General features: G+C 44.7%; 1 protein-coding gene across 1 annotated transcript in view; it reads left to right on the forward strand.

Moving 5' to 3' along the window:
- Positions 1-12,163, forward strand: part of CMTM7 (CKLF like MARVEL transmembrane domain containing 7) — a 102,308-nt gene extending 90,145 nt beyond the window's left edge. Inside the window, exon 5 of the mRNA XM_063924869.1 lies at positions 11,817-12,163. Coding sequence (XP_063780939.1) covers positions 11,817-11,830 — 14 coding nt within the window. The 3' untranslated portion in view covers positions 11,831-12,163. The remainder of the gene's footprint in view (positions 1-11,816) is intronic.
- Positions 12,164-13,795: the final 1,632 nt, after the last annotated feature.

A 13,795-nucleotide genomic window follows, 5' to 3' on the forward strand; every position in this document is an offset into this window, starting at 1 on the left:
ATTGCTAATTAAATACTCTTCCGATGGGTACCAAACACTGCTGTATGATTCCTGTTAGACCCTTCGTACGATACAGAGAGGGATTCCTTAGCTCAGGGACCTTCTATATTAACCAAACTTTCAGAAACTATCAAAGGGACCATGATCTATAAACTACATTAATTGTGAAAATATGTAACGAATGAGTCGCACGCTACGACTACATAAACTCTACCGTAAATACGCATACCGCGCCTGCGAGTGCACGCTATTGCGGGTATGCGCCTTCACGGGAGAGCGTACGCATGCGCAGCACGGACCAGTGTGCGGTGCAAATATGGCAACGTGCATAGAGACATTTTTCTGACTTTGACAGTCCACCCTTTGGCAGTCAATAATAACTGCCACAAAACATTTAAGGAGAAAAATGCAAGTCAGGGGTTAGTTGATTTCCATGGTGGGGTAAGGAAGAAGAGAGGAGTAGGTGTGAAGAGGGTATGACCTAGTGAGAAAGTAGAAGCATGTGTGTATGAGTCCATGTTTGGAGGGTCATGTATCATCGTGCCGTACGTGTTGTAAATCAAGCTTCGAGGTATTGCGAAGTATACATTTGAATTCCTTCTTATCCTGTGGTACAGGTCTGTGGATGGGCTGTCAAACTTTACCGAGCTCTTTTCGGATTTTGAACAAAATGGGGAGCACATTTTAGTTGATGATACATGAATGGGGGAGGTATGTGGTTGCTGATATCTGTGCCTGTATTCCCTATCGTCTATGTGTGTCATTACCTGAGGGTTGTAGAGATGAAGATAAAGAACACTTATGGAAAATGCAATGATATTCTATGTCAGGGAAATGTACATCTGTCGTCGAAGTTGTGTCCGGTATCTGTTGAGAGTCGTCTTCTTTGCGCTGTATTGCTCCTTGGGCATGAGCAAATAGCTTTGTCTGAGCCATCAGATTTACAAAAAAATGTTGGGCTAGCGTGAGTTTAAAAGTACTAGGGAAACTGGGGATCCATGGCAAAGTTCATCAAGTGTCCATTTCTCAAGTGGTCAAAACTTCATCTTTGGTGCTTGTCTGTTGTCTGTATAGCGTCTCGTCAACTTCCTCGTCCAAGGGGGTCTTTGTATCTTGGAGAAAAGCAGAAAAACAGGTGAAAGAAACGGACCGTATAATCGCATTTTCATCACATCCTGGTTTCTATCATTGGGTCATAAATCAAATCCAGGTTAATTTCGGTTTCCTCACTTCTCAAGCTCATCACTTTTGTACTTTGTTTGCACCTCATTAAAGCCTGCCCGCATCTAAATATCAATCCAATCGATATAACGACACCCAAGATACATAGTAGAAACTTTCCAACATCCATTATGACTCTTTGAGCCCAGTCTCCTAAACCGGAGAACCAATTTCGCGGGTTCAACCATGACACCCAACCAGTCAGCTCATTACCTACAGCAGCAAGGGTGAGATTGTGTTTTCGACGAAATTCCCACTTTAATTGGAGAATATCGTCCATCTTTTGGTCTATGACCTCTACCGGATCCTCGGTGCTATTGGTGATATACGTGCAACACTTTATGCCGTACTGTGTTGCCAATGTAACACAATATCCGCCTGTTACTGATGTAAGATAATTAAGAACCATCCTATGCTGAACTAGTTCTGTTTTATAAGCTTGAAGTTCTCTTCCAGTGTATCTAAACGTGTCATCATACATTTCAGTGATATTATCTAACAAATTGGCGAGTGCGGAAACGTATCTATAATTCATCACTCCTCGAGCGGTGCGAGTGAAATCTAACGCTACCAGAACCTGAATCCCGGTGGATTCATGGATAAGATCGGAGGCCAGATGCTCTAACCTTTCTGACAGTTGTCTTTTAACTCGGTGCTCGTAATGAGTGTGAGTATAAGGAGCTTGGGCACCACGGTGTATGTCCTTCATTTTGTCATGTGTAACAGTCATCACTTCAGGCAATACTTTTCCAATATAACACAATCCTTCAGAGTTTGGGGCAAGCCACTTGTACGCCTTTCTCCCGCATATGAAATATGCATCATCGGGGAGAACATATGGGACGGAGAAGGACATGACCATGTTACAAACCTTCCAGGTGAAATCTCCTGACCCTAATTCTTCCATCTGCCTAATGCACGTATCAGTTTGTACGATATGTGCACAGTATCCTGGTGATACCTCTCCAACTCTAGTAATCCTATTTCCTAAGGTATATCGATACCGGAAAGATTTTCCTCTACTGGCTATGTGGCGTACCAGCTCTGTATCTGTAGGCATTCTATCTGCTCTGTGTGAAAAGGTCATGGTATGGTTGCTCCATGACACTTCCCAATTTCCCGGTTTTCTGGGATTGGAGATGTTGAAACATAAGAGGGACCTATCCACATGGTATTGGTGGAGCTTCAAACTAGGAGGGCTGGAGATATTAAACCTCCGGTCCACCGGTCTCCCACCATTTAGCTCAAGTACCTCCCCTAACGTTAAAGGAAATGGTACTAGCCCTGATTTGCTATGACCCTGAGGTACTTGAGAGCATACCCAACAATCTGTTTGGTTTAACACATTACCCACTAAAGAGTGATAGTCACTCAATGGATGCCGGTCTATATGGATATTAAAACTGGATTGGCATTTCTTTATGCATCCATCTTCAACCAGATTATCACAGAGCCTACAGATACAATTTTCTTCAGCTAACAATCCATCACAATTTCTTCTATCGGATCGTTTTCTGATACTCGCCTTTGCTTGTTGGTTTGGTTGATCTTGGAAAACTACGCCTCCATCATCATAATCGGAACCCATTCCAGAACCTCTCTCGACCTCTATGGTACTCTCGCCGGAACAGACTGCTCTGGTCAACATCATGGTTAACATCAAAATCTGGATCACAGTCTCTTGGGGCAAGTCCATCTTTGAGGAGGAAATAGAGAAGAATGAGAAGGGGGAAAAAAGAAATTTCAAGGAAGAGGGGATGGGAAGTGGAGAAAAACAATAAAAGGGAGAAGGGAGTCGACAACTGCTTTCGGTCTTCAAGGCTCAGGTGCCGCCTCAGTCCTCCTGGAACAGACACTCCAGTGATACAACCTCTACCGTCTGTTCCTTATCACGGGACTTCTCTGGATCAGCAACCTTTTTGCAGTGGGATGAATGGACCCAAGTCTCTCTCTCAGCCACCTTCAATGCTGTGGTGCTAGTCAATAAGACCTGGTATGGTCCTTCCCATCTATCAATAAGACAACCTGAGCGTAGAAAATTTCGTATCATTACATAATCCCCAGGTTCAATGTCATGACAATTACTATCTGGTAAATCAGGAATCACCAACTTCAGATTATCATTTTGATTCCTCAACTGCTTACTCATGTTAATCAAGTACTTTACAGTTACTTCATTGTTACATTTCAAATCATCCTGAGGGTTAATCATGACATGCGGTTGTCGACCAAACAAGATTTCAAAAGGAGACAGATTAAGAGGGGACCTGGGAGTGGTTCTGATGCTATACAAAACAATGGGTAAAGCTTCTGGCCACGTCAATCCTGTCTCTGCCATTACTTTACTCAATTTATTTTTAATAGTGCTGTTCACTCTTTCGACCTTCGCGCTCGCCTGTGGACGGTACGGAGTGTGCAGCTTGCTATCAATTCCCATCAACTTACACATTCCTTGAAAGACATCACCTGTAAAATGGGTACCCCTATCACTTTCAATGATTCTAGGGATACCATATCTACATACAAATTCCTGCACAATTTTCTTAGCGGTAAACATAGCGGTATTTGTAGCTGCTGGGAAAGCTTCGACCCAATTCGAGAAAACATCTATACAAACAAGTACATATTTCAAATTTCGACATGGGGGTAATTGAATGAAGTCAATTTGTATTACCTGGAAAGGGCCGCCGGCAGGTGGGATATGGGATGGTTCTGTAGGTATTGCTTTTCCAATATTCTTTCTCAGACAGGTAAGGCATGACATTGCTCTTTTACTCGCATGAGAGGAGAACCCTGGGGCGCACCAGTATGCTCTTACCAATTTGCACATCCCCTCCTTGCCTAGATGAGTCAGCCCGTGAGCTGCTTCAGCCAGACATGGAAGGTATGCCCTGGGGGCCACTGGTTTACCATGTCCATCCGTCCAGAGCCCTGAGGACTCCTGGCCATATCCCTTTGCCTTCCAGACTGCTCTCTCCTGTGTGGAACACAAATTCTGCATCTCACACAACTTTTGTGTGTTGATGGTATTAAATACCATCAGTTGTGTGGTGTCTGTCTGTATGGGGGTAGCAGCTGCAAGCTTTGCGGCTTCGTCTGCTCGGCCGTTACCAAGGGATATTGGGTCTTGGCTATATGTATGTGCTTTACATTTGATAACAGCCACTCTGTCGGGTTCCTGTATCGCTGTTAGAAGCCTTTTTATGTGAGCTGCATGCGCTATCGGTGTACCAGCCGCCGTCATGAAATTTCTGAGCCGCCATAGGGCTCCGAAATCATGGACTACCCCGAAGGCGTATCTAGAATCGGTGTAGATATTGGCTGACTTACCCTTAGCCAATTCACATGCTCTGGTTAGGGCGACCAGTTCAGCAACCTGGGCTGAGTGAGGTGGGCCTAGCGGTTCCGCTTCTATGGTGTCTTGGTCATCTACGACTGCGTATCCAGTACACAAGTCTCCCGAGTCTGACTGTCTATGACAACTACCGTCCGTGTAGAACGTGAGTTCTGCATCTTCCAGTGGGTTGTCACTGATGTCAGGCCTTGCGGTGAAATTTTGGGTCAAATATTCCATACAATCATGTGTATCTCCCTTTGCATTAAATCCTCCTTCCCCATCACTCTCACCTTCCACCCTTTGTGTCTGACCAGGTACACCTGGGAGAAATGTTGCAGGATTTAATGCACTGCATCTCCTTATGGTGATGTTTACTGGGGCCATTAATGCCAATTCCCATCTTGTAAACCTTGCTGATGAGACGTGTCTGGTTTGGGCAGAATTCAATAAGGCAGATACCGCATGCGGTGTATGGATTGTGAGGTTGTGGCCTAGCACGACATCTTCGCTTTTTGTCACTAGCAATGCTATCGCCGCAACGCTACGCAAGCATGTGGGGAGGGATCGCGCTACCGTGTCTAGCTGGGCGCTGTAGTATGCAATTGGCCTGCTGGCGTCACCGTGTTTTTGGGTTAGTACACCTGCTGCGCACCCAGCACTTTCTGTTCCGTATAGTTCAAAGGGTTTCCCATAGTCTGGCATACCTAGTGCTGGTGCCTGCGTTAGGCACTGTTTGAGTCTCTCAAATGCTGTTTCGGATTCGTCTGTATGCGAAATCCGATCAGGTTTGTTTGAAGAGACCATTTCCTGCAAAGGTAACGCCAATATGGAAAACCCTGGGATCCAATTACGGCAATACCCACACATTCCTAAAAACGTCCTGATCTGTTGCTGGGTTTGTGGCAGTGTCATGTCTCTAATGGCTTGGATTCTATCAGCGGTCAGGTGTCTCAGTCCTTGTGTTAGACAGTGTCCCAAATATTTTACCTTAGTTTGGCATAATTGTAACTTGTCTTTGGAAACCTTGTGACCTGTGTCTGAAAGATGAAACAGGAGCTGTTTCGTATCCTTCAGAGATGCTTCCAGTGAATCTGAACACAGTAATAAATCGTCCACATACTGTATCAATACTGATCCACTGTCTGGTTGGAAAGACTGTAAACAATCATGCAAAGCCTGAGAAAATATACTTGGACTATCTATGAAACCTTGGGGTAACCGAGTCCACGTGTATTGGACTCCTCTGTATGTGAATGCAAACAAATATTGGCTGTCAGGGTGCAGAGGTACCGAAAAGAAAGCGGAGCAGAGGTCAATAACAGTGAAAAATTTGGCAGTGGGAGGAATTTGCATTAGGATGACAGCTGGATTAGGCACTACGGGGAACTGACTCTCAACTATTTTGTTAATCCCCCTTAGATCCTGCACTAGCCTGTAACCCCTCCCCCCACTCTTTTTAACAGGGAAGATGGGACTATTGGCTGTGCTGGACGTTCTTACCAGAATGCCCTGTTGCAGCAAGCGTTCTATTACTGGGAAAACTCCTAACTCCACCTCTGGCTTCAGAGGATACTGTGGGATTTTTGGAGCTATCCTACCATCTTTTACTTGTACAACTACTGGAGCTACGTTTGCCATTAATCCAGTGTCCTGTCCATCTTTTGTCCAAAGTGACTCTGGTATCTGAGATGTCATCTCTTCTACTTGGGATGGGTTCCTATTTGTCATAATGGAATGTGACATTAATTTTGATGGGGAGTCTAACATGTCTCGTACCTCCTGAGCGTGATTCTCAGGAATGTCCAAGAATACACCTTCAGGAGTACAATAAATGACGCAACCCATTTTACATAGTAGGTCTCTCCCCAGGAGATTAGTTGGTGCCGATGCAGCCAGCAAAAAGGAATGCTTGGTATGCAAAGGCCCTATTGTAATCTCGGCTGGTTTGCTAACAGGGTAGTGCTGGACTACTCCTGTTACTCCCATGGCTGGAATTGTCCTACCAGTGGTTCTCATGCCCACTGTCGAATTTATCACTGACTTGGCCGCCCCTGTGTCTACAAGAAAGTTTAAAGTTTTACCAGCTACATTGATTGCAATCTCTGGTTCGCTTCCAAGACTGGCAATCAATTTAACTGGCTGCAGATTACAGGTGTGGCCACACCCCTATTGGGTATGCTGACCTCCCTGAATCCCATTGGCAGCAACTACTTGTGGGGGAGTTAGCTGGGAACTACCAGAGGCCTGCCAGTCTCTGTTCGGGGGATATCTTTTTGTTTCCCCTGTATGTGGCTCAAAACTCCGCCTCTGTGGACCCTGCTCCCAATGTCGTGTGTTGTGTTGTTGTCTAGGGGGTTGAAAAGATCTTTGTACATTCTTTGTTCTACATTCTCGTGCAAAGTGTCCCGGTCTGTTACAAGAAAAACATGTTATTACACTTGCCTTACCCACAGGATTCGGTGGTACATACGCAGGCTGCCTTGTGGTCAGCGCCTGTATACTTACGGACATCAACTTATCACTTTGCGACTCCCTGTGTCTAGTGATGTTTTTGTCGTGATCAACAGCAGCCTCTCTCAAGGTGGACACTGACAGACCTCGCCAACATGGTTGTGTGGTCTGTACCCTAGCTTTTAATGTTTCTTTCAAACCATCCATCAGTACAGATACTGCTACTTCTCGATGGTTTGGGTTGGTCTTAATGTCTTCTATACCAGTGTATTTTGCCATTTCTGATAGTGCCCGGTGGAAATATTCTGCTGCCGTTTCGGACTCCTTTTGCTTAATGGAAAATATTTTATTCCATTTAACAACGGCTGGGAAATACTCCTTTAGCTGTAAATTTATCCTTTTTACATTATCCTGGTCGTACACATCTGTAAGCGGTACATCTTTATCTAGTCCACAATCAGCCAAGAATTTAACTGAGTCGACATTGGAAGGTAAGCAAGCTCTTAGCACTATCTGCCAATCCTTATTATTGGGCTCTAAAGTGTTTCCTAGATCCCTGATGTATTTTTGGCTTGCCACTAAATCTTTTCTGGGGTCTGGGAATTCAGACACTATGGTCCTCAATTCCATTCTAGTGAATGGGCAATACATGGCAATGTTCCTGACGGGTGTGGCTCCTGATGCATCTGTTTTCCCATTGGGAACTACTATCACCTCTACAGGAGCAATTCTAACAGCCTCTTCCTGTATAGATTCTACAGCTTGTTGTGGTACAATTGTTTCAGTGTAATGCATGGTGCCGTACTTACCCGTTGACACGACCTCACCTATCCCTCCGCTAGGGGCCTTAACTAATCTCGTGGGTGGTGCAGTTCCTACTGTGGTTTCTGATATGGTGGCCGCTAGAGAGAGCGCTGAAATTGTTGCCGAATCTTCTTCTTGATCACACTCCTGAGGAAGGTTCAAAACAGGGTACATCTTGCACGGGTTAATACTTGCATGAGTTATTTGGTTAACATCATTAACATTTACAGGGTTACTAAGAGTTTGTGTTTTACAACCCAGTGCGTTTCTCTCCGTAATCAACTTCTCTCCTGCAATGTATGGTGGAGGTGGAGCTGTGGCTATCAGCTTCCTGACTGCCCCAGATCCCGCCGCCAGAGCCAAACCTCTCTGTATCTCACCTTCCTGGTGCCATAACTGTAAGTAATCATGATGCTGAATTCGTCTCTTTGTTGATTTTACGAGACATATCCTCCTCCTTAAATTTTGTAACACGTCTGGACTGAAGCTACCTATTCTTGGGAATTTGTCCCTGTCTTGTACAGTCATTCTCTCCCATTCATCACATAAAGATTCGGTGTGACTTCCATATTTTTCACACATTACATATCGTGCCGACCCAACTGGTCGGTTCACAGAATCAACCTGAACCAGGGTTGATCGCCCCCTACCTGAGCAACTGGCCCCCATAGTCTGCAGGTGTTGCTTAGTCCTCCTTGGATTTCTGTATCAAGGTTTTCAGCAAGCCTTTACAGACAACCAAATTACTCCACAGTAGGCCGGCGGTGGCGGTTTACCGAGTACCCCACTCACTCGCCCACCTCGACCAATACGACCTGATCACACCGATATGGTGCTGGCGTACTCGATACAGGGCCCCTATGGAACCTTCAGTTTACTGGAACATATGAGGGTTACCCGCAGGACACTTACTCTTTCCAGTAAAGGTGGGGTTGTTAGATAGTTCCTGAGTGACCAGCGAACTTCCCTTCCAAAAATAAAAAATTACACAAATCACGTCAGAATGTACAGATAGCGTTTGTGACCACTTTACTCTAATGGTATTAGGTCAGATTACTAACTACTGCACACAATTACGTGTGGTCCAATCGTTCAGTACACAAGCACTACTTGTTATGTACTGAGAGATCAATGGAATCGATGTTTCCGGCCGCGATTCCTTCAGCAAGAGCTTATGGCCTATATGGGTTCTGCACCAACACCCCAGGCGTTGTGCCACTGGACTTTTATAGCGGACCTCTTTAGTACCTTACGACCTCCTGGTCTTGTTAATGACCTCCTGGTCTGTTACCTTATGGTCCGCTATACTCTAATGCTCAAATATTATTTAACCAGGGATGCCTCCCTAGCCACCGTATATGTCACTTACACGTGTGTCCCTTGACGAGTACCCGACTTTCCTTTTGGTTCCACCTTAAAGTTATATAAACTTTTGTATACAAAACCACACTCACTCAACACATGTACACTTTTGTTTCTATATCTATTTCTGCGCAGAAATTGTCTTCAGTCCAACAGTGTTACTAATTAGGAGCAGGATCTGTTAAGCTAAATTTCAGATTTTCCAAAAATAGATTTGCGTTATTTACCGCGTCGCGTTATTTACCGCTGTGCGTCACTTATCGCCTTTGCGCTAATTATCGCTTTGCGCTAATTCAACTTTTCGTGACTTGAGCTACGTGGGCGTAACCAGACGCTACGTTGCGTAATGTACGCTGCGTGCGTCTGCCGTTTGGATTGCGTACGCAAGTCTTTTGTTAGGGACACGTGTACGCAAAACAAAGATCCACTGTAACACAATTTCTACCTTTATCAATGTAGATGATCCCTGATCATCTACCGCACCCCACACTGACTGTCTTATCTCCCAGACAAGCCGTGTGTTGGTCTATACTTTAACTATTACCTCTACTATGAAATAACAGCAAATCTCTTTTTGCACTTTCTAATCAACTATAAAACTTGGCAAACAGGAATAGTGATATACGAAATTTGAAAAAGAAATGCAGATAAATGTATGCGTGCGTGTATACGCAAGACAGAAGAGAAATAAAACAGTTTTAAAAGACACAAGCGTTTTGTTCTTACTTCCGGTTCCCGGATTCCTTCAGCACTCTTTATCTAAGCGAAGCAGACGCTTATCCCGTCAGCACTGCGAGACAACCTCCCACCCTTTGCTGGGGGGATAATGTCTGCTGATCTACCTAGTGCAGATATGAGAAGGATAGGACGAGTCCCCAATTGACAATGCTAAATTCCCTTGTCGTATAAACAACCCTTTATGAAGCTAAGAACACTGTACGCTGTTTACTTAAGAAGTACCGTAATGGTACGCTAGTTGCGTAACGATCGCTCAGCCGTAGGCGAGACGCTCAAGCGTCACGTTCGCTCACGGCCCAGCGATCACAGGACACGTTATTGGCTATGACTAGAGTAATGATTCGCTATGGCGTAGCGGACGCTCGAGACCACGAGGAGATCACCAGCGGCGCAGACGCTCACAACGCTATACCTTTATGTCTAAACCTTATACCAATGAAATACACGGAATACCTTAATGTGAATACAGGGTGTAAGTGCAACCTTGTGTAACCTGACTAACTACAAAGCTGCTTGAGCGTCACCGACGCTCAAGTGAACACTTAACACTATAGGAAATACACAGATACTGGTTTAGGGTCCAAAGCCTATTAACTGTATTATATCTAGTATACTTGTAAAAAGGGGATAACAGTACAAATGATACACTACAATATAACAAAGACTTCCTAACCAAAATACAATACTATCTAATACAATACAATACTAGTCTAGGGGAGATACGAGAGAGAGAGAGAAGGGAAAGAGAGAGAGAGAGACGGAGAGAGATGAGAGAAATTGGCTCACAGAAAGACAATGATAACGGAGAGAAACTTACGCACAAGGGTAAACGATCGCATGCGCCTGGACATCCAGCACCCGATTTTCAGCAATGAGAACCGTTGAAGAGTGAGAGCTGGATGTGGTCGGCCTGCCTATTTATGCCCCACACACAATGCAATCCTACAGTCCCTACAATCCCATTGTCCATTGGACGTCGGAATTCGGCCCTGCATCATAACAAAAGGTCATAGGTTGATTCATACAGGTGGGCTGTGACGATTTCAAACAGCTCAGGTGGGTGGGGAACTAGGTTTCCCGCCGCATACTTGAGTATGAGTAAATAGTAGAAATGGACATAAACTTCTTATGTCCATAACTATTCGCACGAGCGATTAATACGCTCCAAACCAACACCGGAATATTGCTAATTAAATACTCTTCCGATGGGTACCAAACACTGCTGTATGATTCCTGTTAGACCCTTCGTACGATACAGAGAGGGATTCCTTAGCTCAGGGACCTTCTATATTAACCAAACTTTCAGAAACTATCAAAGGGACCATGATCTATAAACTACATTAATTGTGAAAATATGTAACGAATGAGTCGCACGCTACGACTACATAAACTCTACCGTAAATACGCATACCGCGCCTGCGAGTGCACGCTATTGCGGGTATGCGCCTTCACGGGAGAGCGTACGCATGCGCAGCACGGACCAGTGTGCGGTGCAAATATGGCAACGTGCATAGAGACATTTTTCTGACTTTGACAGCCTGTGGGAGAGGGCATAGAGGGGAGGAGCCAGCATACCCAGTTGAAGAAATTTAAAGTGCACTGGCTCCTTTGGCCCCCATCGTACTAGTTTCCCCTAATATCCTTTATGGACTACGAGAAAAGGATTTACCGGTAGGTATCAAAATCCTATTTTTATTTTTGTTCGTTACATTAGAAAGTTTAATGTGACTGTACAGTAAGACATTTTGGCCAACTGGGACTTCATCCTAACCTCTGTGGTATGAGAGAAGTGCATGTTACATACTGTGTCAATGTTTAGCCTCAAACTTATGGTTATTTTAGGTTCTCTGGGTAAGTGTACAATTTACTATCAACTTCTTATGCCTCCTATATCCTTTTCCAGGTGTCCCATTATGACTGTCCAGCCAGCTGAAGATTCCAGAGATGAAGTGAGATTAAAATTAACCTGTAAAAATATATGTATCTAAGCGCTGTTTGCACTGTCCGAGATCTCACCACTGAGCAAATTACACAGAACTGATTAATGCTATCTGTAGTGTATATTTGAACATTTAAGGCAGCTAATTTGTATCAGTGAATGATGGATTCTGCTGTCGTACTGACGATTGTGTTAGCAGATCTTGCGGTTAAGGACAAGTCCCCTGAATTTTTGACAAATGTATATCTTTTCAGTATTTGTATGGACAGATGATTATGACAATGTTCTTCATAAAAATGTGAAATTACAAACTGCCTTTTTCAACTGTCATGTAACTGTTGTTCACAAATGTTTTGTACCAAAACAAGCGGTACAGTGGTTCTAGATATAGAAAGTTTATAAACCCTTTAGATTTTACATAAATGTAACCTTATTTTCAAATCTTAGTCTGAAAGCTCCCATACATCTGCCTGCCATTTCCACGCACCTACCAAAACTGCCGGTCAGTAGCCAACAATGATCGGATGTTATGTCGAGGAATTTCTTCATGTTAAAAATAAGAATTTACTTACCGATAATTCTATTTCTCGGAGTCCGTAGTGGATGCTGGGGTTCCTGAAAGGACCATGGGGAATAGCGGCTCCGCAGGAGACAGGGCACAAAAAGTAAAGCTTTAGGATCAGGTGGTGTGCACTGGCTCCTCCCCCTATGACCCTCCTCCAAGCCTCAGTTAGGATACTGTGCCCGGACGAGCGTACACAATAAGGAAGGATTTTGAATCCCGGGTAAGACTCATACCAGCCACACCAATCACACTGTACAACCTGTGATCTGAACCCAGTTAACAGTATGATAACAGCGGAGCCTCTGAAAAGATGGCTCACAACAATAATAACCCGATTTTTGTAACTATGTACAAGTATTGCAGATAATCCGCACTTGGGATGGGCGCCCAGCATCCACTACGGACTCCGAGAAATAGAATTATCGGTAAGTAAATTCTTATTTTCTCTATCGTCCTAGTGGATGCTGGGGTTCCTGAAAGGACCATGGGGATTATACCAAAGCTCCCAAACGGGCGGGAGAGTGCGGATGACTCTGCAGCACCGAATGAGAGAACTCCAGGTCCTCCTTAGCCAGGGTATCAAATTTGTAGGATTTTACAAACGTGTTTGCCCCTGACTAAGTAGCCGCTCGGCAAAGTTGTAAAGCCGAGACCCCTCGGGCAGCCGCCCAAGATGAGCCCACCTTCCTTGTGGAATGGGCATTTACATATTTTGGCTGTGGCAGGCCTGCCACAGAATGTGCAAGCTGAATTGTATTACACATCCAACTAGCAATAGTCTGCTTAGAAGCAAGAGCACCCAGTTTGTTGGGTGCATACAGGATAACAGCAAGTCAGTTTTCCTGACTCCAGCCGTCCTGGAACCTATATTTTCAGGGCCCTGACAACATCTAGCAACTTGGAGTCCTCCAAGTCCCTAGTAGGCGCAAGGCACCACAATAAGCTGGTTCAGGTGAAACACTGACACCACCTTAGGGAGAGAACTGGGGACGAGTCCGCAGCTCTGCCCTGTCCGAATGGACAAACAGATATGGGCTTTTTTGAGAAAAAAAAACCACCAATTTGACACTCGCCTGGCCCAGGCCAGGGCCAAGAGCATGGTCACTTTTCATGTGAGATGCTTCAAATCCACAGATTTGACTGGTTTTAAACCAATGTGATTTGAGGAATCCCAGAACTACGTTGAGATCCCACAGTGCCACTGGAGGCACAAAAGGGGGTTGTATATGCAATACTCCCTTGACAAACTTCTGGACTTCAGGAACTGAAGCCAATTCTTTCTGGAAGAAAATCGACAGGGCCGGAATTTGAACCTTAATGGACCCCAATTTGAGGCCCATAGACACTCCTGTTTGCAGGAAATGCAGGAATCGACCGA

The sequence above is a fragment of the Pseudophryne corroboree genome, chromosome 5 (genome assembly GCF_028390025.1).
Source record: "Pseudophryne corroboree isolate aPseCor3 chromosome 5, aPseCor3.hap2, whole genome shotgun sequence".
Classification (NCBI taxonomy): Eukaryota; Metazoa; Chordata; class Amphibia; order Anura; family Myobatrachidae; genus Pseudophryne; species Pseudophryne corroboree.